The sequence below is a fragment of the Macrobrachium nipponense genome, chromosome 41 (assembly GCF_015104395.2).
Source record: "Macrobrachium nipponense isolate FS-2020 chromosome 41, ASM1510439v2, whole genome shotgun sequence".
NCBI lineage: Eukaryota > Metazoa > Arthropoda > Malacostraca > Decapoda > Palaemonidae > Macrobrachium > Macrobrachium nipponense.
In genome coordinates this window covers 5,391,277-5,415,553 of record NC_061102.1, presented here as the reverse complement: position 1 = coordinate 5,415,553, position 24,277 = coordinate 5,391,277, and the positions used below count along the sequence as shown (strand labels likewise).

The window sequence follows — 24,277 nt, the reverse complement described above, 5'->3', positions numbered from 1 at the left end:
TCCACTGCACTGGGAACACTATATTCACTTCTTACCTTTTTAGAGCTCGCCTTTTGAGCTCCATCCATTTATCTTCAAATTTGCACATATGAATTTGTAGATTCTGTGGAGTAAGAAGGTGATGAGGATGCAACAAACTACTAGAATTGTCAATACTCTAACTGCTCATTAGTACGAGAGCTCTTAAACGCTTCTTTAAAAGGAAAGGCATTATAGTTATATGCTTTCTGACTTCCTAAAGTAGGAAGTTAGATCTTATATTTCCTTCATCAAGTTCTAACACTTATACACGTATTAGTGAAAAAAAAAAATCAATATTTCCCTTATTGCAAAATATATGAGTGTCTACCGAAAAATTCGGTAGTTTCACGTAATGTATTCTTCAAAATTTTGAAGCCAAATTCATTAAAAAGTTAATAAAAGCGTATGCCAAACCAAAGACCCAGTACTTCCCTGCCAAAGACAGCCCAGAAGGTCGATGGCGATGAAAAAACGAAAATCAAGTCAGGAGGTAGCAACAACGTATGTTGACACTACCGCGACAGAGAAAATCTGATTCTAGAACGGTAATCGTTCCTATTCCTGCCACCCAGCGGCAGGGGCGGTAGATCACCTGACCTACCTGCAGCGTGTGCCGCGAAATTCGAATTTCTGTCGGGGAAGACGGAGTCTATAGCTAAGTATATATCTGCTGGGTAAATTCCATGTACAAAAATTCAGTTTGTGCATGGTTCAGGGAATTAAGCAAGTGACACCAAGATACTATTTCCCTGATTCAAAAGCACACCTTGCCTAGGTCGTGATTACTGTTAATGAATGCACCGCCTGCCTAAAGATGTCATTTACCCTATTTAGTATACTATTCTAACAAACCATCAATAACCGAGCTATTTTGGCTGGTTGATTGGATGTGTTTTAATATTAAGTTGAATTCTGATGTCGTAGTGCACCATAGCTCTAAAGAACATTGCCCGGGTTACCTCCTACCCCTGCATAACCTCACTTAGGATACTGTCCTAACTATCTGTAGTAATGGGTTCTAGGTAGATATCATGTCCCTATGACCTCTTGCCCCTGTATGACCTCATTTAGGATACTGTCCTAACTATCTGTAGTAATGGGTTCTAGGTAGATAGCCTATCATGTCCCTATGACCTCCTGTCCCTGTATGACCTCACTTAGGATACTGTCCTAAAACCTGTAATGGGTTTTATGTAGATATCATGTCCCTATGACCTCTTGCCCATGCATGACCTCACTTAGGATTACTGGCTGTAATGGGTTTTGCCCCACATTACCTCACTTACGATACTGTCCTAATTAGGGTAAAAAATCACGGACGATCCACCATCATCAAGCTGGACGGGTCTTATTCACTCGATATTTAATTGGTGAAATAAGAATACAATTACAACTCTAAGCATACCAATCAAAAGACTGAAGTTTTGTCAACATAATGTGATATATGAAAGCCCCATACGAACTAAACGAAGCATGTGATGCTCTTCGTAAAATATGTTTTAAAGGCAGTTTTGAAATTCAATATGGCGGCTATCGTGTGGATGGACGGGTCTGTTCACGGATGGATACCATCTTTCCCAGCCTTCCCAGCACTCATTTGAACAATGTTAGCGTATTTATGTAACGTTTATTGATCTTACTCAAGACTGCAGTTGTAATCAGCACAATAAAACAACATTTTGTTGCCTATATTAGTGAAAGTATGAAACTTGTTATTCCCGGGGTCATGGTTTGAACTGAATTCATTTTTTACCTTGTAATCGGTGGTTTCATCCTCACTGCCATCACAACTGAAACTCCACAGTGCTTATTTGATTGTTATTATACACATTTTGGTCTCAATTCACTCCACATTGCACTTTAACCAAGTTGCTGTTCCTGGTTCCTAAGCGCGCACTCCACAAACACAGTTACGAACAGCAGACGATGACACTGCAAAGTTTTATTCCCTAAATTGTTTACTTTACTCGTTATTTAGTTCAACTTTACTTTGTTATTTAAAAATTTTAATTCAATTCACGTCTATTATCCCTTTTTTGCAACCAAATTACCCCGAAAAATTACAGATACATATTTCTAAAGTACGTGGTCCCCCTGTATTCGCGGGGGATGCGTACCAGACCCCCCCGTGAATAGTTAGAACCCGCTAATGTTTGGAACCCCTATAAAAACACTAAAACAGCCTAGTTTGTTAGTTAAAACTCAAGAAAAACCACTAAAAATGTTCATACTTGGTTTTTTTAATAATTTTATCACAAAAAGTGCATTTTATGATGAAATTGATAAAAAAAACCCAGGAATTTGTGGATATTTCTCTTAGAAAAATACAGCGAATGCGCGAATTTTCCGCGAATAATGCGGGGAAACGTTCCCGAGATAAATCCGCGAATGTGTGAGTCCGCGAATCCGGAGAACGTGAATACAGGGAACGGGGGGCCCACTGTAGATACAATCACATGTTTCTAACCTTGTCGTACATCTGGCTGCCGAAAACCATAGCGGAGCAGACTAAGGATAGGTGGATTATAATTTTTTTTTTTTTCTAGCACTTTTCATAGATTTAAGTCTATATTAGTATTTTGATTTTTTTTAAATAACTGTATGCCAGAAATAAATGTAACCTTTAATGTTTGCATGCTAAGAATGGCAAAATCATCATTGCCACACTAGTGGAGCTTCACACATACGCCGATGCAATATTATAAACTGTTTCCATGAATTCTAGTTGTCATAGTAATGCAATAATGATAAAATTGCTTTAATATTTATGTATATATACTTCCAATACATTGCCTAATTTCACCAATTTCCACTTTTTGGAGGGTGAACACACCAATTGGCAAGAGAGAGAGAGAGAGAGAAAGGAAGGTGAAAGAAGGAAGAAGGACAGGGGTGGCAGTGGAGGTGGGGGGAGAGGGTAGGTGGAGCTTTTTACGCGTGTTCCTATCCATTTCTGGATAATGGAGTTTTTGTCTCTTGGTACAAGGACAAGTGTCATTATTCTTTACGATTAGTGATTCACAATACCCTTATAAATTACGGCACTGGGTGTAATGCACTACTATAGCAAAATCTCGTTCTGATACGAGTGTTCGTTACAGAAACATTGCCCAAAAACGTGCTTGCACTGTCTCTGAAACCCATAGTAGGTATGCTGCTTAGTTGTCAATCAAGTTTTTTGTAATCAAGTATTTTTTACACGCTAGCTATTGTATAAATTTGTATTTTTCTCAATCAAAACATATGCCCCTCAATGCTAACTTTCCTCTTTTAACGACTTTCTGGTCATTGCAAATTCGGCCCCATAATTTCTTATGGTGCAAAAACAGACAAGAGGCCCAGGGACCGAAAGCGATTGCGTCACACTACGGCGGTAATCCGGCAGTAAAACATCTTCATATAACCAAAAAGTAAATAATAAAGATATATATATATGAGCATTACGAAAATAACAATTACATGAATAGCTAATAACAATCTGCATGAATAACAGGTAAACTGTTCTGCAAGAAAGTTGAGTGTAGCAATTATTTACAATAGGTATGAAAGTCAAGATGTCGTAACGTCATAATACAGGACTTAAACGAACGTTCTAATTCAAAAAAATAATTACTTAAATTTGAGTCAGAATCGAGTTACTTTTTCAATAACGCATATTTTCATATTAATCATCATAAATATGTAAAATATTGATGTTTTACTACTGTTTTACTATTTATTAAAAAAATTATCTAGTGCACGCTTCGTCGTCTACTTCTACCAAAACAGCTGTTTACTTAAAAACGTCACGGTTAGGGACCGTGTTCTGATTTTTGTGATGAAAGTGCCCCAGCGTCTGTGGGTACAAGTGGTGTGCGGATTTATCACAGGAAATGGGAAGTTTGTTGACACAAGCGACTCCGTAAACATCGAGATGGCGTCAATCTTCTAAAATATTGAAGCTTAAGTAAAAATTTCGAAAGTGTTTTGGTGAGATTTCCACCGCCGTGGACACCCTTTGGTATTTCTACAGAAGCAATCCTCGGTGGCCTAGACTATGGCAATTGACGTTTTCCTATTTATTCAGACGACTGTAATTAACCCCCAACGGCCAGTACTAAACACGGCGGTAATTCTTCAGAAGCAAGCCGCATCACCAGTTTCTAAAAGACAATTAACAATCTTTCATTTAATGGTGTTTTTTTCAGTGAATCTCATCTTGTTTTCTTGAGGAAATGTTATTTTAACCCCCTTTTCCACCCAACAAGCTTGGGGGCCCCCAGTTGGGAATTGGGGGTTTTGGGTGGGGAAATACCAGAAAGGAGTGCTTTGCAGCAATAACAATTGGGAGCACCTACAGATTCGCGGACCCACTCGACCGCCGACCGAAATCGGCGGAAGAACACCAAAACCACTATGGCGGTGATACCAAAACAACAACAAACAAAGTAGGGAGCGACTACATATCCGCGACGATCGATTGGTGTGTGCTGTCAGTAAGGCCGTGGCGGAACGGCGCTTCGCGCCTTATCCGCATATTCAAAGATTCTTGGCATGCGCAGCATGTACTGGCAAGAGGTAATGTTACGCTGCGCGCGCTAGCCACAAGGGTTACAGTAAGGCTACTTACCGTGGCGGATCACACCTAAAGGCATTCCTATTGTAGTCGATCCGACAAATAGCTCCACAACACTCGCAGTTTTTTTGCTTTAGAATTAAATTATGTCTTTGAGCATATTCAATCACAACTTCTTTACCACCACTAGACAAATAATGATAAAATTCACCGTAACCCACATTGCACTGCAAACAATTGGTAGGAAATCGAAGGTCTCTGTGAAAATTAATGTCAGAAGGGCCAGCCACTGCCTCTGCCATAGCTACAGGAAGACAAAATGCCGGTTTTTGCTTTATTATTCAAGTATTCAGTCAAACAAGAATACCAGTGGACACTGGACAGGTAACTTTATTACTCCACTGAAATGCTAGTGAAACTTAGTTTTCGACTAAAGTCGTTTGTAATTGGTTATGAAATCCATGACATCATAACGATGTCACACCTCTCAGCCAATAATGAGTAACTGGAACTGCTTTTGTTTGCGTAAGAAAGTAAGTTAGAGGGCTCATTAAAAGTAAACATCACCATAGAGGAAACACCTCTCCCGACTTAGGAAAAATTTGAGGTAAAAACTTATCAAGGTCAATTAATTCCACCCCATTCAATCTCTCATATAATGACTATACTTTTTATATTGCTTTTCACATGCTCTTTCCATGTAGGTGATTATTTATTTTAATATCCAGTGTGGAGTGCTTCTGAAGTATTACCTTTAGGACTGGCCTCTGGGGGTTAATTACAGTCGTCTGAATAAATATTACTTAAAATTCTTGTTCAGTAGGTAAAACTGCATAGAAAAACCGCAACTGCCATAGTCTGGGCCGCCACGGATAGGTACCCTAGATCTACCCACCCTTTTCACTACCCTCTGTTTAAATCTTAAAATTTGGCCTTAATTTCTAACTCTGGACAAAATACTTAGCCTACGTCGAAAGGAGAGTAAAGGTCTTTTAGCTCCGTTTCTCACCAACAAGAAGTCGCGACTGATGCCCATCTCCGGTGTCAGGACATGTTATAAGTACTTTTTCGGAGGGTGGCATGCTATGATCGTCGTTGAGTTGATCCAGGCCATGCAGTGTTTTACCCTACCTGTAGTAACGGGTTTTGTGTGGTTATCATGACCTTATGACCTCTTGCCCCTGCATGACCTCACTTAGGATATTGTCCTAAGTACCTGTAATGGGTTTTAGCTATGTAGATATCATGCCCTGAAACCTCACTTACGATACTGTCCTAACTCTACCTGTAGTACTAAAGGGTTCTAGGTAGATAGCCTATCATGTCCCTATGACCTCCTGCCCATGCATGACCTCTCCCAGAATACTGTCCAACCCAACTGGGCAGCTTGTCCCCCGTAAGGACCTCCTGACAGTAGCCAGGATAAGTATATGACCTCCTTGAGGTACACCTTCCCTACACCCTAGGCCTCGTAGTACCTAGCTACTTGATTACTACAACCTTGACTTTTTTTTAGATGCCCACCACGCTCAAGACATTAAAATACCCTTAGTGATGCTTAACTGCCCATATAACCGTCGCCAACGCTCACCTGGGATTGCTGCAGGCATATTTAAGGATCCAGGTCTACTCGGAGGTGGATGTTGTTGATCTGCCATGGTACACTTCCTGCAACTCTCCCCCCCCCTAACACAGGCCTCCTTCTCCTCTCACGTCCTCCTCCTGCACGCGCTATCCACTCCTACTATTGCACATTGACCCCGCCACTAACATCCATTTCACTCGAGGGCGTCGCACAAATCACGCCGAAGGACGACACTCATTTGCATTTCCTATCGCCACAAAACATCATCATCGTCTTCCTTTAGTTGTCAATAGCCATCAGGAAGCGAATATCTGAATGAAACTTGACCAGCCTGGGATGAAGTGTTCTCTTCCTCATGTCTTGACTTACTGTTAGATTCAGAGTAAATTCTGTCTTTAAAATGTCACCAAAGCTATCCTAAATCCCTTTATATTACTTTTTTATTATGATATTTTGCTAATTTTTTTTATAAAAAACGAAAAATTCTCATGCCACAAGCCATTAAACGCTTATTTTACAGGAAACGCATCCAAATTGAAGTCATGTTTTGCAGCAATAACAAATCGTTCTTCTTGTGGGATACTGAACTAATATATTTTGTTCTGGTTTTAACGTACTGAAGCGTACACACATTAATCAAGGGGGGCGGAGGGTTTCCCCTCTCAAAAAGACGGTAGCTTATATTAAAAGAATGTTTGCCTGAATGCCTCGAGATAAATTCTATTTATGTTTGAAAAATGTTTAAAGAAATGCCAGTAACTTTGCTCACATTCTCGTATTGCTTAAGCCAAACACGGAGTTGTGAAATTTGTGGAGGAGACGGAAAATTCGCTTACAATTATATCCTCAGTGGATTAGGATCGTAGAAAAGAAGGGAAGAAACAGTAAAAGTACTACCCGACGTTCTAATTAGCCATCGATACCCGATCCTGCTTTTTCAAATAACATTTTCCAGTCCTGCATTGCTCATATGAAATTGTAAAAATTAAGCGAACACCTCCCCCATTTGTATTGGTAACATTCATAAATTCGTTTACTAACAATGCAGGACTGGAAAATGTTATTTGAAAAAGCAGGATCGGGTATCGATGGCTAATTAGAACGCCGGGTAGTACTTTTACTGTTTCTTCCCTTCTTTTCTACGATCCTAATCCACTGAGGATATAATTGTAAGCGAATTTTCCGTCTCCTCCACAAATAGTCGTAAGTCAGACCTGCATGAATGACGTAAGGTCACGGAGTGTCATGAGATGGCCAATGGCTTATACCTGCAAGAATAATTACGTTGTTAAACAATGGATTATTACTTATTAAAAAGATATATCTGACGTTTCAAGCATAGTTAATATCACATCTCTCTCTCTCTCTCTCTCTCTCTCTCTCTCTCTCTCTCTTATGTAATACTGATTAAAGATAGGTACACCTACCTACGAAATCAAACTAAATTTAATTTGTATTCCATATGAATTCATTTGTATAACCTTTGATATATAGAAATGAGCAATATTATTTTAATATGTACTAAATATCTGTCTATACTTTATTTTGTATTCCTTTGAGTAACCCTCATTATGTGCTGTAGATGTAAACAATACTGTTTTGATATGTACTTAAATGTCTGTATATACTTTATTTTTTTACTATTTTTTTTTCTTTAGGCATAACTTAATTACAATGTAGATGTAAACAATATTACTGTATTACCATGTACTCAAATGTCTGACGCCAATGGGCGCAATAAATTGATTAAAACAATAAAACTCTCTCTCTCTCTCTCTCTCTCTCTCTCTCTCGTCTCTCTCTCTATCTCTCCTCTCTCCTTCTCTCTCTCTCTCTCTCCTGTAGGCTATCATGCACAAAACATATCAGGCTAATAATCATTTACTCAAACCAATTCTGGGACCTTTGTTCACTTTTAATAATGGTTCGCTTAAGATGTGAATTTATCCATTTTTTTATAAGTAAACATCAATTTTGTTTTCATATAAAGAACAGAGTATTTAATTTACGGATCCTGAAAGGTTCCTCTATTAGTCATGTCTATATTCGAATATCAATAACTGGCAACGTCTGTCCTACTTTCACCCGATGAAAAGAAAATTAATGTAAAGAACATTAATAATAATATAAATATTATGAAGACTTTGGCTAGCTGTACTTCAGTATTATAAATGTCTGCTTAGATAAGGATGTGGAGTGAATTGAGATAAAATACTTTAATATCACCCTGTTGAATAATAAAAGCCTTTTTATGTCCTCTTGTGGGGAAGGCTATAAAAGTTTTAGATAAAGTAAAACAACTGAAAGCACTGCTTCTGACTGACGTGCAAATGTAAACGTCTTGTTTACAACTTCCAAGGTTCATTTGGGTCCCGCGTGTGATAACTTATTCAGCTCTTGAATTGATTCATTTCCTGAGCAGTTCTCACCGGGACATAGCCGTGTATACTTATACAGTGAGGAATACAAATTAAACAATGGCTATCGACTATTTAAGCTACTGCTATGCCGGAATTATAGTTGCTGGTGGCGTAATAGGTTACGTCAGAAAAGGTAAATTCTCTTGCAATCTTTGCCATCCTAGTTAGATCAGTCCCTTTCCATGATTCATAAAAATGCTGAAACTAGTGTCATAAGAATTTTCATTGCCAAAGTTATGTTGAGTCACTTTGATGAGATTTTGGAAGTATATGCTTTGCAAAATGCGAAATCAGAGCAGTGTAGACGATTTTGAGGATAATATGCCTTGTGTCATGTTCTCCAATGCTGCTAAAATTACAACAAATAACTGCTTGAAATTGAAGTATAATTATTATCCTATTACAATCTTCCCTTATCTGCCTGCACTTAGGGCGTTATATAGTTTTGCTGTATACGTGACTTCTAAATGTCAGTCTCTTGTTGATTTGTAATGATGACATAGCAGTTTGAGCCATAAAATTCTTTCCTCTTTTGTTGTACATCTTTACTAGCCAACGACTACTAACAACTTCATCTTAATAAATACAATTTCAACAATTGGCAAGGGATATTTTAAACTCGATTATTAAAACTATTTTTGCTGTATAATGTCTTAGAAGAAGAAGAAATAGGAAACAGAGAAAGTTCATTTAAGCGATGAAGCGTATACCTGCGTGTATTTCTAATTAAACGGTTGTTTAAGGATAACAAAGTCAAAATAAAATATTTATTCAGATATTGAGATATTAAAAACCAATAAATCTGGAGGATTGTCATTCAGAAAACTGAAAATCCGAAGCTTAAACTACTAATTTCAAGGCAGAGAACGCAGTCAACTGTTTCATTGGGCCGAAGTGAACTGTAAGATTTACCTTCCTACCTGATCTGCTTTGTTTACATTTAACTGGAGAAGATGGGCATTGATTTCATAAGCTATGGATATGCAACAGCTGTAGCATTTGGTGGAGTTATAGGATATGTTAAAGCTGGTGAGTATAGGACCTGTCGCTGATGGGACTTCTCAGCTGTTTTAAGGATCAAGGGAAGGTGGTCCAAGGCTGAGGAACCCTAGGTTTTTGGGGGCTTAGTAGTAGTAGGTACTAGGTATACTACCTAGATATACCTAGGTACCCCAATGATAGCCTAAATTTCTCACCGAGCACGACTCGTAGCTATGTGATTTATCATTTTTTTTTATTTGATTATTTTTATAACCTTGCTATTTTGCTTGTGTTTGCAGGTTCTTAAACTTTTTCATAGTCACCTTACTAAAATTAGCTAGGTATAGGCTACCTACTTAGAAGCCAACTTACTAGCCTATGACATTTTATGTGTACCACTGTACCGCATTTTATTATTTTCAATTTTCAAAAATCCCCCATGAACGGGCTTTGTGAAGGTATAGCCTACTACCTAGGTATGTACCTACCTAGTATTTTTAAAGTTTTGTCAAGTCTTTGATAAAAGATTCCTATGAAAGCAATTTACCTACCTACCTAGGCTACTCTCTTGGAAATTCCAGGTAGTGTACCGTCACTGGGAGCTGGCCTGCTGTTCGGCTCTGTCTTGGGTTACGGTGCATACCAGCTCAGTGAGAATCCTTCCAACTACTACCTTACTCTGGGCACGAGCACAGTTTTAGGGGGCATGATGGGAATGCGATACCTCAACTCCGGAAAGTTCATGCCACCTGGTCTTATTGCACTCTTAAGGTAAGATTTTGCTTTGTAGGTGGAGTAGGTATACCTAGTACTACTTAGGTACTAGTAGTTAGGTATGAACTGCATGATGGATTCTAAAACTTGGTAAATCTAGGTAATAACTCCACGTCGGGTATTTCTTTGGAAATTACAGTTTCCTGTAGAATTTGGGTTGCTTATCATGAATTTACCATTATTTTTGGGTGGGTCAACTGTAATTAACCCCCAGCGGCTAGTACAAAACACGGCAAAATACATTTAACACTCCAATCCCTAGTGGCTGTCGTATTCGCGGGAACGTTCCTTACAGTCCGTGTGGAGTTTTTGCCTAGATTTACCTTAAACTTTCTACACAAATGTAAATATGGTACCTTATTTGTTCCTAAACGGTATATAAAACCTTGGCCAGGACACGGCCGCTGAAATCTTTAACAAGTCAGTTCGGTAGTTAACTACCGGTCTGGTAGTTGGGAGTCCCTCCTGACCAGACGTAAATATTTCAATTTGCTTTGGGCCGTCGTCAAGGAAGGACATGTTTTCTCCACTCTCTGCTCGACTGCTCTCCAAGCTGATTTTTTTTCAGACCCGGTGGGATTTTTCCTTTTGTGCTGGATATATGTGTATTTGTGTTCTTTGTGTGTTTGATATTTGTAAAATTAATGCAGACTTAGAAATCACAATCGCTAAAGCCTGCCCCCAGGGAAGGAAGTGCGGTGGTTTCAGCTCCTCCGTGGATGTAGATCCTCACGCCCTTTGCTTATCCTGGTGTGAAAGAGATTCCTCCTTGGCATGACCTCTGTGTCAAGGACACGTAGAATAGTATCATCAGGCATTGCCTTCCCAGTGTCCTCACGGTGAGAGTCTTTTCTTGCTGAGCAGCAACAGAGATGTGAGGATACCACAGACAGTCCTCTGCAGTGGTATACCAGGGAAAGTGAGCTGTCTTCTGTGGTTGGTGCTGTAGACGTGGTATCTCTCTGGTTGGAGCCACTCTTCTGCAGGTTGTGGACTTCCTAGTCTTCCTATGCTGAGAAAAGCTCCTCTCCATATCAGCTGTGAAAGGCTACTGGGCTGCGCTAGGCCTAGTCTTAAAGTTGAGGGGTATCAATCTCTTCCTCTTATGAGATATCATTACCCATGAGGAACTTTGAAAGGTCTTTCCCACCCAGGGATCTCAGGCCTCTTGTGTGGGATGTGACTTTCGTGTTGCAGAGCCTGACTTGTGCATCATACGAGCCCCTCGAGATTCCTCAGACAGGGATATGACATTCAAGACCGTTTTCCTTGTTAAAGATTTCAGTGGCTGTGTGCAGGGCTTCACCTTAAGTAATTTTTTTAGTAAAGAACCACAGTCTTGTATAGTTAGGAAAAATACAATTTACTTTCAAAAATTGGATTTTACCCAAAGTAGTATAACCTTTCATAATGGAATGTTCACATTTTATAAAATAAAGCAGCTGAAATTCATTTTTGTACTGAAGCTGTGCTGCCTTGCATTTCTGGATATTTATTCATATACAGTATCTAGTAAGGGAAGTTCCTCTTTTAGGATGTGTTGAATAAAAACTTATCATGTAAATTAATTGGTTTTTAAAGTAATAATTACATGTATTCTCATTTTAAAAACAGTATTAGATTTTCATATGCTGTAAGACTGTATTGAATGTACAATTGTATGATGGAAAGGTATATATTTATTATTAAAAATTGCCATGAGTTTAAGAACTTTTGATATTGTTATAAATACTCTAAAGAAAACTTTACAGAAGTGTAAATGTCCCAATTTTCAGCTTGGCTATGGTGGCAAGATTAGGAGCAAGAGCAGCTGGGTTGACTTCTAGTAAGTTGGAGTGAATATTATTAGATGTAGTGGCTTATGAGGTGGTGGCACTATAGGTACCTCTCACTTGCTGGGGTATTAGCACCTCATATATCAAGGGGGAACCTCCTTTAAAATAATTACAGGATAAAATGGTGGTTGTTATTCCTACTCCATACTGCTCAACCATCGCACAGACTTAGGAAAGTGTTATAGAGACCATATTTTGCTTGGCAGAATTGTTCACAAATTCAACTGGTATTTTAATCAATTTTGTATACAGTACCATGTGAAAATGCATCAGAATACAATAAAAGTGAATCTATATGTGTATTGCTGTTTCACCTGCAGCTTGTGTATTTACCCACAAAAGGAAAATGAAGGATTTTAGTTATACAAATGATACAATTTTTATTAAAAGTAAAAAGTCTAATAGTATGTATAATACAGTTTACCCTGCATCGGTTTGTAAATGATAAGGAATTAAGGGAGACATCTTCCCAGTTGTGAAAACCTGTCCATGGTAAAACTGTTACAATAAGTCAGGGATTAATTTGACTAGAGAATAAAAAAAAGCCTATACTTATTAAGGTACAATGAGTCTGTAAAAAAGTTTATAAAATCTTGGTCATTACAGTGAGTTATTACAAAATTGTACAAGTTGTTACAATCTCTCAAGAATGACTGTATCACAACATTCACTCAAACACTTGTGTTTTCAGAAGGTGAATACATGAAGGTATATACTACTAATAAAAAGCAGAAAACAAAGACTCCACAATGATTTTATCTTCTGGATATATAACCCATCTTCCCTTTCCATAACATTTCATCACAGCTCCATAAAAATTGTAGGTCTTATTGCCACTGCCCTCTGAATCAACATCCATTGCATTTTCATTATGTTTCTTACTATCTTCTTCAATTTGCTCACAAGAAATGACATCAATCAGATCAAAACCTGTTGTGACAGGCTTCACTCCCCAAGCACAGCCCAAAGTAATGTGTGCACGGCTGCCTTTTCCTGACGTTGGCCAAAATCTATTTTTCCCCGTTTCCTGTGGAGTTATTATTATTTTTGGTTCACAATAATCAGCAAGATTATCATTATCATTGTCTTCATCGTCGTCATCAGTATCATGTGCACCAGTGGTTGTATAAGGTTCCTTTTTATTAACAAACTCTGGCACAGGCAAACGCATTACATTATCAGGTGGAGTTTCATAGTCATTACCGCCCCACAGTTCTAGTTGTTCATCCGTTAATTTTATCCGAGCCCCAAAGGTTCGGGGTGTTATTACAAATCCAATAATACTGAGCGGAAAACATCGGCCAAGAGCGCACTTCACTTCTGGATCATTTATGTACTCAAGAGCGCCATATGGTTTCCCACGACCAGTAAATTTTGAAGTTGTGTGTAAGATGATATTTTCATTTGCAAAATACTGCAGTATATCTGAAAAGTAGACAAACCCTTTAGTACTATATATAAAAATACAATTATATATTCACAAAATTGGGTTAACACTAACTTAAGACGAGAAATGTTTTTACAGGATCTTATAACTTTATTATGTCAAGCATAACAATAATATACAAAAAAAAAAATAACAGTACCCGAGTAGTACTGTACTACAAAACAGAATTTCTCTTTTACAAGAGTGCCAACTTCTGACAAAGAATATTATTGTAGACTTTTGAATAAAAATACTAGTTTAACATCATTGTATTTTTCATAAATATACATACCAAAGACTTCTACACAGAAGTTTTCTTGGCATAAGCTTGAAATGATTGTTGAAATTTCATAAAAAATTGGTTAACTGGTGGTAAGTGAGTAAGTGGCTGGGTACCAACCACCCATCTATTGGAAACCCAGAACTTAGTTTCAACACCAACGATGATGTGGGGAAAACCGAGGGGTGATGATGATAGATGGCCTATTATACGTATTTGGGAAAAACAATCTTGCAATCTTACAAATTTACGTTCATTGTTACGAGAATACAAACCACTGTCTTATATATAGGAGACATTCTGTGGGAGGACTCTGGGAACAGTCCATGTTCAATTTCCAACTGATATAATTTTCCTGGTCATGAGTAATAGAAAGGGATCAAAATGAATCATGAATGAATAAAAATATGATTATTTTTTTTAACAAGCTGAGCTGAGGAATGATGTGCCATGGGTCTTGCCCCTTCGTGACAGGATTGGCAAAATAGTAGTGGTGATTTTTAAAATTTGTAACAAAAACACAGTATCACTAACAAAAAATATGAAAGCTGACTTACCGTCTATTGAATCGAATTTTGTAATTTGTGAAAAATCTTGGAAAAAATCTTCAATTTCCAAAAGGGCTTTTTCCAACCACTGCCAGGCTATTTTTGATACTTTTAATGAATCTGGCTCGTTAAGAAACCATGCGTAATATATTGGAAGAGCTGCCTGGTAGTCATTCAGCTAAAAAGGAAAAGAAAAGGGAAATTAGTACAGATGGCATAGATTGTGTTGCAATCAAGTAACAATACTTGAATAAAATCATGTCACTTCTGATGTAATTTTGTATTGATACACAAAAGACTTTATGATATCCAGTTTTGGACTTAAACTACTAAGCTTTTATGTCTCATTTGTTATATCATCCTGGTAGGTTATCTTGGCACACTTCATTTCATTTGAAATTAGACATCCACATCATCAAATTTGGTATTTGAACAGATCCAAGACACACTATCAGTATGTCCTTTTTTTTTTGTTATCAGAAATTGGAACTAGCAAGGAATCCTGAACTTATTTTGAGTTTTAATATCCAATAATGCTTTAAATACAAGATCAAACTCAAGTTCAAAATCTCCCACATCTATACAAGAGGTAAATTATTTGCCATAAAACAAACCTCTTAATTTATTAATACATACTTAACACATTAAGTGGGACATGCTTTGAAAATACTGACTTAGCAGGAAGTGTGTCCATATGTCAAGAATTTCAACAAAACTTACCTTCCGTGCAATAATCTCTTCTTTTACTCCATGGGAGTTTTTCTTCACTAATTGCTGTACATCAAAACACCAAGGGGTCTGAGGTTCTACTATTATAGCAATATAATGATATTTTTTACACATCTTTACGTAATTGGAGCTCTCCCAGTTTTTAATATTAGTATTGTCTATAACAATAAGGAAATTCCTCTTGGCAGCTTGCACTGCTTTTTCCTGGCAGGCACCATGGGCATCCTTTAGCTTTTGTGGGTTAAAATTGTACCTGAAAATATATGAAGGTACTTTAACAAATGAGAATATAGATGGCTACATTTTCCAATCATTTTCAGCTTTTCATAAACCCAAACACTACATAGTTTATTGCTAAAGCATCAATTTTAGATGATAATCACACTAAACTTACTGTCCATCAACCATGAAAAAATGATCAGCAGAGCACACAACAGCGTTTTCATATACTTTCTGAATGTTCTCTGCAAGAGTGCTTTTTCCAGATCCAGGAAGGCCTTTCAAAATTATCATGAGCTGCAAGCAAACAAAACAAGTTATGCTATGGTATTTTAAACTATTTACTACTAAGCTTATTAGTAATACATGATAATGATATTTTGAAAATACTTTAGGATGAACAAACTGTAAATTCACATGCACTTTTAAATCATCTTAGGTTGGTGACCAATAATAAAAAAAATTGCAAATTCAAACCAACTACAGTAGACAGTTAGCACACCTTGTAGCTACCACGTGCAGTGCACAGGCTGGGTTGTGAGAGTACAGAGTAAGTTTATATTTTTAAGTTTAAACTGCAATTCTCCACTTCCGATGTCATTTTTTAATTAAGCAATTTTACATTGTTATATAGTATATTTCTTATCATAGCCACCTCACCTTTTATAATAACTGACACAAGTGTAATTTCCACACTTATTTAATTTTTTCATTCACTTAAATGAAAAGTTAATCCGAAGCTTTGTAAGCTACATTAAAACAGCTCTCTTATGAAAATCAAATAACTTTGGTTAAATGACTGTTAGCTAATAAATGTACATTTATCTTCAAAGCATTTTGAATTCTCCCAGTTGAATAGCATTCCAACACTATAGGAAGCCATGCCTATAATGACTTAGTCTATATGAAAAAATCCAAAACCACATCCACCCAAGGACACTGCACCAAAACACCTATCAAAGTGAGAATTAAAACAATACATGTACTACCACATTACTTGCCTAAGGAGTCCATAGGACCATACCATATTGCATACCCACAAGCCATCACAGTACGTAGTACTTGCTTATGGGCAATGACCAACAGCTACAGTTAATTATGTATACAAAACAGTGTCTGCCTCTGTGTATTCATATAACTTTAAATTCAACAGGGACTGGTGCTCAAGACAAAATGGATAATATGAATTAATGTTTACAGACTGTCTTGTTTGTTGTGAGTGAAGGTTAACAATGACAATTGATAGCATATGAGTATGGAGCTTACCCTATCAATACTATATTGTACCAATGCTCAACTGTGAAAACAAATATAATCTGTATTCTTTCAGGAATGACTCCAGTTATTTGCTTAAGTAAAATATGAGTTTATAGGTGAAGATTTTCCAAAATAAAAAATCCCCTCCTCTCCCCGAAATGTTGGTACTCTTTGCAAGGTAGCTACAGGAAATAAAATTTCTTGAAAATGTTGAGTGTACTAACCTTACTTCTCCTAATATATTCAACAGTATAATCATCCCTTAAGAATGGGAAGTCGACATATTTCTCATCGGGCTTCAGTCGTTTTGCCGGAGGTATGACAGGGGTGTCAGGAGGTGTTAGTTCTCCTCTACTCCTCACCAATGGGCTTCTCGGAGAAGCAAGAGGCTCATAAGACTGTTGACTCACAAAAGCCTCAGGTGGTAAAATATCAGTGGCAGACGCATTTTCTGAGGAGAAAAAGCTTTTGACTTTGGATAAGGCTTTACCCATTGTACTTCTCTGTCCAACAGAGTCAGATTCTGCAAATGGTGAAAATAAGTTTAATATAGAGCTCAAGTGATTAGCACTTGGTTAACAATGGAAACCTGCAATACAATACTATCTGGATATAATTTTCTGTTTCTTGGCATTGGTAGTAAAGGAGGGGAGAGGGTCTTTGTGCTATTTCTAGGGTTGTCAAGGAGAGTTCCTGTGGTCCTCATACTTTTGACAAGTACTGTAAAGGCTAAAGAGAGCAACAGAAAAATATCCAGTTACATCTCTATTGTATTCTACACTTGCCATTCATATTTGATTACAGTAAAATATTAAAAAAGAGAAAAATTTAAAATTTAATCAATATGTCATAATCTCTCACTACCAACTGTCATAAGGGCTTAGCTTACACTACTCAGCACAGTGCTGCTTGGCGTACAACTTCCAGATGTTTATTAATTAATTTATTTCTTCTTTGGTCATATATGTGGACTGTTTTAAGTGACATGAGTCTTCAATATGTAAAAAGCTGTATACTGGGTGATGAACACTGTCAAAAATAAACAGCTAAATCATTCCTCTTGAGCAATCCCAATCTGTCAGATTAAAATAAAATTAAAGATATTAATGTGAACCTTTTCCAATCATTGTGCTGTATCCCCAAAACAAAACTAAAACATATCTGACCAGAAGTGGAAGGTGAGCTCACAGATGGGAAGATCACCTCGTCCTCTTGGAGGTTCTCTCTCCTCCAGAAGCACAACCAAGATAAACATCCCATCACAGAACTGTTGATCAAATAAGCATTTGTAAATCTCTCATACTGAAAGGATTCTGGAATATTCTTACACACACTGGGAGTAACTACACAGTAAGTGAAATGACACATTCAAAGAACATCTAAACTTTAAGTTTATGGTATATGGAGTGTGGTTATTAAATGATATATGTATTTAATATGCAACATTTAAGTGTATTATTACTGAAGAAAAGGAACAACCATTGTCCATTTAAATTCATCATCATATTAGCTTTCTTTATCTGGTCTTTAATACAACAGCAAAGCCTTCAAATTAACATGAAAATCTGTATTCAAATATGGTACGTATTCAATGACTTAATTACATGTTGGTTATGAAAAATTCAGACATTCTGATTCGTTAACATTCAGGAGAATGCTGCAATACATAAAATATAATTCAGTGGTACTTATTTATTGGTGGATAATACTACAGATGTAAAACTAAGTTTCCACACCATAAAATTGGTTTCTCATATAAGCCTTCTGATCATATGATCCCAGACTCACAGTCCTCCATTTAAAATGAAGAAGAGCACTCTCTCTTGACACTAGCAGAACCTGGAACCTCAGGAGTCATCCGACAACCACCTCATAAATTAGTGACTGATCAAGCTACTACAAGATCAGCTGACTTTGGGAGGTAGGAACTGTACATATAAAAAAAGTTATGTCAAGCCTTTCTAAGGATACAGTCAGCCACGCGAAAACAACCAAGAGTGAGAAAGATGCAAAGCATAAAGATGTGTGGCTGTTTCAGAAACTTCCACCAGATTAAGATGAACACAGTTTACTTGCATTTATTCCCTCTCTACATTGTCTGGCCTATCATCGTACTTATGGACCACTGAAGAACAACAAATCTTCATTTGTAGCAGATGAAAATGGGAAGAGCACTCATATCCAGGTGTATGAGGCAAAATATTGTGTCCTTCTACAAGCTGTGGAACGCTATGATTGTGGCTACAGTACTGTTACCTTCAGTATCAATGTTGCATCTAATAATTTCCAGGTTTCTCTGTTCTTCAAGTGAACCAGATATGTCAATGATTTCAAAATTCTGGTAAGACTGAGGAGCAGTCATCAGGCTAAAAATGGTTTTCAGAATAGAATTACCTTCCAGATGCAAGCTAATTAAACATATTCTCAGAAGGTAACATGCAAGGCCATTAAAGAATGCATTTTTATATGTCCCCAGTTCATATTATTCTCTGTAAAATAAAGGGTAATGCATTTTGCATGCATCCCATAACTACTTAACATATTTCTTTATTGGTCTTTGTTAATGCATGGGTAACTGTAATAAATTTTATTTCATGGGACATCCAACGCAAAAACTGCTGAGATACTTAAGGATACAGAAATGATACCTCTTTGTTTGGTTACATATGCCAACAAATTTATTTATATAGAGTAGTACTTTTTAATATGTAGTTCAATCTGTGCTACCACCTTGTACTGATTGTTAATTTTTCATATCAGAAAATTTTGCACTTTTTCTCAGAAAATGATTTCACTTTTTCTCAGAAAATCATTTCACTTTTGTCAAAATAGTCAAAATTAAGTGATCATTTAGATAATGATGCTAATGAAAATAAAGCAAGTCCCTTTCTGTGTGTTTTAGTTACTGTGGCTAACTAGCCTATAGTAACTATTTCTATTTTAGACTGTGCTACAAGGGTTAAAAGCCAAATTAAATTTTAAAAGCTGCTGATTAATAAACTAGACATTAAAATTTTATTTTTTCCCTATAGTGTTTCATGTTTTAAATGATTCTGACAGGAAAATCTTTTGGAAATAATTCTTTAACAAGGGTAAATACAGTAGGGCCTCGATACTCGCAGGGGATAGGGCCCAGAACCCCCCCCCCGTGATAAGTAAATACCCGTGTTATCCTGGTACCCCCCTCATACCCCACTCAAAAATTGCTTTAAACTGTCTACTTTAATAAATAACCCACCCAAGACCATTATATCAATGTTTATAACTGCCTACTTTAGTTCAAGCACCAAATATGTCTTCAACTATCACCTTAAACTAAATTCAAGACAGTTTCAAAGTTATTCTTTCCTATCTTCAATTTCCCCTTCATCAGATCAGCAAACAAAAGTAAATTACCTAACAATTCCTTTCTATGTTCATGATTTGGCTGCTGCACCAAACTAAATGACAATATATCTATTTTGTGAATGAACATATTTATGATAAAAAAAACATGATTTACTGTAATGATTAGCACCCACTATAATTCATTGTTATAACAGCAAAATAACAGCAATAAAAATCTATTTTTTCTTTTGTTTACGTTTAGAATCAGCTGATGGACGTTTATTACCGAAAGAATTATTTTGGAAAACAATTGTTGCTAAAAGAAACTAATTTATTAATGGAATTATTATTATTTTTAACTTTGTACATAATAGTTTATGATATTATGATACAGTAATCATATTTCATTGAGAGAGAGAGAGCAGAGAGAGAGACAGAGCGAGAGAGAGAGAGAGAGAGAGAGCAGCTTAGGAGGAGAGTAATTGTTGGATAGCTTGAGAGAGCAGCTTGGGACGAGAGTAACTTGACTAGCTTAGCTCTAGAATAACAATGAAATTTGTATTTTAAATATTTTTATGGTGATAAGAAATGAAACATCGATAGCGATAAGATATTCTCTTGTATACTGTTATAATATGTGATAATCATTGAGTCAACTTTAAAAGTTGTATTGAAGCACAGTTTCGTAAATCACAGAAAGAATAAAAATATGGCAACACAATTGTACCTACAAATGTTGGGGACCATCTTGTGCTTTTATTACGACAATAATAGATCAGTATTATAGTTTTTTTCTGTAAGTGATGAGAGAGAGAGAGAGAGAGAGAGAGAGAGAGAGAGAGAGAGAGAGAGGAGACGAGAGAGAGAGAGAGATGAGAAGAGAGAGAGAGAGAGAGATTTTGCTATTTACATTCATAGTATTTGAAAATGTGTAAATGAGTTTTTCCTAAAAATGCATTTAGTCATGAAAAGAAGAAGAAAACACAGTAATTAGTGAATCTTGCTCTATGATAAAATTCGCGATTTTGTTAATTTTCCGGGATATAGTATCTGGGCTCCAAAAAAAAGTAAGTAAAGTGATTTATAATAGAGTTTAGATGATACTTATGTAAAATACAATGTAGTTTGTAAAACGGTGTAACCACTATCACATTATGTACAAAATAGTATGCACGAATGAGACTGTAGGTTTGGTGACGTCAAGGTGATCATTCTTATTTTTTTCGAGAATGAATATACATTTATGATGAAAAATAGTTATATACTGTACTGCTTACAGTACCAGTACCATACTGTAATATTAATGTAATCACATCAAAATAAAGTAATCAGTGCATACTGTACACTTGTAAAGTGTATTTTTGTCTTTTGAAAAATGCATTCCCCAGGGAATTATTCCTTGAAGAGGTTTTTAGTATGAAGATAAGCCAATAATATATAAGATATGCATTTTATTATGAATATATGACAATAATACATAAGGTAAAAATGGTTTTATTACGTTTACGCTTCGTCGCCGATCGCAAACAACAATACGATAATCTATGACAATTATTGTTAGTATGACTGCAGTGTTCAGAGAAGTTGATTACGTTATACCAAAACAATAATGAAGTTCGAATTGAAAATTAATGTTTTACTAAATGTTATTACTACTGTAATAACACTACCACTATTAACATTTCTAAAAATGTTAAGAATGACAAAGGACGCTGTGAAGTGTAACTCAATGTTTACATTTCTGCTGGCCACTCAACTACAAGTTGATGTCAATGATGTGGAATTATTCCATGAATAGGCTATATATTATGAAGATATGCCAATAATATATAAGGTGAGAATGGTTTTATTACCATTATTGTCAGTTAATATCATAATGTGAATCTGTTACTGCATTTGCTGGTTATCGGAACCAGACGAGGCTTAGCCTACCATGGACAAGCCTGTGATGCTGGGATTCATACCAGCGATATAGACTGAGAAGTGGTCCAAGGAAAAACCCGTGATTAACTGAATCCATGATTGCTGATCCGCGACTAAGCGAGGCCTACTGTAACTGAGCGGTGACAAAGCGGCCACCTCTCTTGGAATCCGGCCACTTCCCGACAAAGCTCTTAGAGTTATGCCATTATTTCATAATTTAGGAGAAAAAACTTACTTCAAGAGAAGCATAGCTCTTGTCTGATGCTCTTGGCAGCAAATTCAAGTACTTTTTTGCAAATCCCCCCCTCTTATAATTACCTACGTAAATTTCTAATTAGGCTATGGTGAAATGGGGCTGTAGGTATCATCGCTTTATATTTACGGGCTCACCAGGTTAAGTTTTGTTTGCCTACTAGGTATTCTAGGTAAGGACCCAGCGCCTACCTAGGTTAGGCTAGTTAAGGTTAGGTCAAGATATAGCTACAATACTGTAATTCACTCTATGACTTAGTATACCTACCTACTAGCTATATGGTGCTCCAGGTCACATACTGACCCAAGATCATAATTTACTTTAACATAAGGAAATGCTGGGTTAGGATGAATGCTGGGTTAGGCTAGGATGCAATCCTGCATTTCTCGCATACGTTTTCGGCTACCCATTCAAAATAGGCTATGTTTACTACTGGAAGCCCCCATTAGCTATAATTTAACCATTGCATATGATAGGTATTATGTATGCAATAGGTATAAAGCTTTTTTATTAAATGAATGTGACCTCGATCAGGGTTGAGCAATAAAGGGTAGTCTAGGTATGTGAAATAGTAGGTATTTCTAACGTAGCTAGGTAGTAACTTAATTTAGAATATACTTTATCACAAACCTACACGCACGATAACTTTTCTAGGGTAATCTGCCGATCCTTACAATGCCGATAATAAACCTTTACCTTCTTAACCAATTGTAGTAACTTGCTGGTAGCCGAAAACTACTACTATAGAGCGATACGTATAGAAGAGTATCGTAGCAACATAAACAGTATTGTTTACATCATTGACTGTGTTCGAACACTATTTTCTGTATTTTTAACTTCATTAATGACAAAACATCCACCAAGTTCATATAAATAAATATGGTATATTTTTCAATATAAATTCAAATTATTCTACAAATAGTATTTTAGTAACAATTGTTTGTTGATGTCCATGTAAATCTGAATGATTCATGACAAGTCGCTGTAAATAGATTCGGACAATTTCTATATTCATGGGAGGTTGTTTTATGATTAGAGTAGTATTAATAAGGCTTATCAGTTAGTACGGTCACCTGCCAAAAGAACGTAGCTAGTTAACAAATATGAAGTGATAGCTCAAACACACACACACACACAGCATTCGCAATGGCATGCAGTGCTAAGTAGTTAGAAATGTTCGTGAATTAAGTAAACAACACAATAAGTTCTCCAATGGGATCATTGTAATTATATTTTGGGAGGCTGCCAATAAACTGTAGGACAGCGAGGGCATAATTCTTAGGAAAGATATTTTGTATGTCAATAGGGAGAGAAACGATTGCTCAGTGAAGATATGTGTTATCTTAATAACACACCAAATAGCCTACAGCTTAATGCTATCCGAAGGTGGCCAGTCATTACGAACCGGGATATATAGGGCGACTTAAGTCTTAAACAAGCATTATCCCCTGCAAACCTATAAGTTATTCTTTGAAGCCCACCAGCAGATTTAATGATATCCTTGAAACCCACCAAACATGAGAGAGATATCATCCCTTAACGTGAGGGAGCATATAATTATGTCAATGTCCGAGTACAGGAGACAGCCAGCCAATTCATCCTAAATGTCTATAATTCAGCATCAATTGGCTCACCTGTTAAAGTTCTCTTTGTCAACATGTACATGGAACCTGTGATATAAGAGAGAACCTTTAATAAGCTGAAGCCAAAGACCTATGCCACATATGTGGGAGATATCCTTATCACTATTGAAATAGCCAATGAATAAAAAAAAAAAAGCTTGCCAGTAGCTTATAAGGCAATGCATTATTCAACTTTACAGCCAAAGCCAATAAGGCAAGACTGCCATAAACTCATCACGCCACATCACTATTTAGTCTAGCCTTCATCATTTGTTACTGCCTTCCAAGTAGTAATTAAATATAGATCACTTTATATCGCTGAGTCTCAACTTAGTCATTTAATTCTTATCATTTTATCTGGTAATGTTGTTGTTACGAATTTCATTAATGTATTTTTTTTTCATTTTATTGATACTGCTGTTTTACCAAGTCTCATCCGATAACAAAGTTTCATTATACCTTCTGTGTCACTGTAACAGTGATTCTAAATTATGCCCACCATTACTCCATCTTCAAATAATT

General features: G+C 36.6%; 3 protein-coding genes across 40 annotated transcripts in view; 1 reads left to right on the top strand and 2 right to left on the bottom strand.

The window, feature by feature from the left end:
- LOC135212462 (dual specificity mitogen-activated protein kinase kinase 4-like) overlaps positions 1 to 6,479 on the bottom strand; it is an 81,494-nt gene extending 75,015 nt beyond the window's left edge. For 11 of the 31 annotated variants that reach the window (XM_064245903.1, XM_064245904.1, XM_064245897.1 and 8 more), the window contains exon 1: positions 6,168 to 6,476. In XM_064245903.1, the coding sequence (XP_064101973.1) occupies positions 6,168 to 6,234 (67 nt within the window). In that variant the 5' untranslated portion in view covers positions 6,235 to 6,476. Of the gene's footprint in view, positions 1 to 6,167 lie in introns of all 31 variants that reach the window. The other 20 variants (XM_064245874.1, XM_064245875.1, XM_064245876.1 and 17 more) reach the window with 4 other exon arrangements.
- Positions 6,480 to 8,489: 2,010 nt separating this feature from the next.
- On the top strand, positions 8,490 to 12,467 carry LOC135212461 (transmembrane protein 14C-like). Of its 2 annotated transcripts, none has more exons than XM_064245872.1 (3): positions 8,490 to 8,714; positions 10,144 to 10,333; positions 12,112 to 12,467. In XM_064245872.1, exons 1-3 carry the CDS (start codon positions 8,639 to 8,641, stop codon positions 12,173 to 12,175), a joined length of 330 nt encoding a protein of 109 aa, XP_064101942.1. In that variant the 5' UTR covers positions 8,490 to 8,638; the 3' UTR covers positions 12,176 to 12,467. The 2 variants fall into 2 exon arrangements, with proteins under 2 accessions (XP_064101942.1, XP_064101941.1); XM_064245871.1 differs by lacking the exon at positions 8,490 to 8,714 and adding an exon at positions 9,391 to 9,610.
- A 68-nt stretch (positions 12,468 to 12,535) lies between these two features.
- LOC135212459 (2',3'-cyclic-nucleotide 3'-phosphodiesterase-like) lies at positions 12,536 to 22,944 on the bottom strand. Of its 7 annotated transcripts, XM_064245866.1 has the most exons (8): positions 22,830 to 22,844; positions 17,797 to 17,897; positions 17,520 to 17,705; positions 16,855 to 17,153; positions 15,549 to 15,670; positions 15,146 to 15,407; positions 14,435 to 14,603; positions 12,536 to 13,596 (listed from the first exon to the last, which is right to left on the bottom strand). In XM_064245866.1, exons 4-8 carry the CDS (start codon positions 17,122 to 17,124, stop codon positions 12,890 to 12,892), a joined length of 1,530 nt encoding a protein of 509 aa, XP_064101936.1. In that variant the 5' UTR covers positions 17,125 to 17,153; positions 17,520 to 17,705; positions 17,797 to 17,897; positions 22,830 to 22,844; the 3' UTR covers positions 12,536 to 12,889. The 7 variants fall into 7 exon arrangements, with proteins under 7 accessions (XP_064101936.1, XP_064101934.1, XP_064101935.1 ...); XM_064245864.1 differs by lacking the exon at positions 17,520 to 17,705 and having other exon boundaries at positions 22,830 to 22,944; XM_064245865.1 differs by lacking the exon at positions 17,520 to 17,705 and having other exon boundaries at positions 16,855 to 17,081; positions 22,830 to 22,944.
- Between the last annotated feature and the right edge of the window lie 1,333 nt (positions 22,945 to 24,277).

Coding starts and splice junctions, on each gene's coding strand:
- LOC135212461 (XM_064245872.1), top strand. CDS start 8,639: ATGGCTATCGACTATTTAAGCTACTGCTATGCCGGAATTATAGTTGCT. Junction 8,715..10,143: donor AATAGGTTACGTCAGAAAAG/GTAAATTCTCTT, acceptor TGGAAATTCCAG/GTAGTGTACCGTCACTGGGA. Junction 10,334..12,111: donor GGTCTTATTGCACTCTTAAG/GTAAGATTTTGC, acceptor CCCAATTTTCAG/CTTGGCTATGGTGGCAAGAT.
- LOC135212459 (XM_064245864.1), bottom strand. CDS start 17,890: ATGGGATGTTTATCTTGGTTGTGCTTCTGGAGGAGAGAGAACCTCCAA. Junction 17,154..17,796: donor GAGCTCACCTTCCACTTCTG/GTCAGATATGTT, acceptor CACCATTTGCAG/AATCTGACTCTGTTGGACAG. Junction 14,604..15,145: donor AAGAGATTATTGCACGGAAG/GTAAGTTTTGTT, acceptor TTTCCTTTTTAG/CTGAATGACTACCAGGCAGC.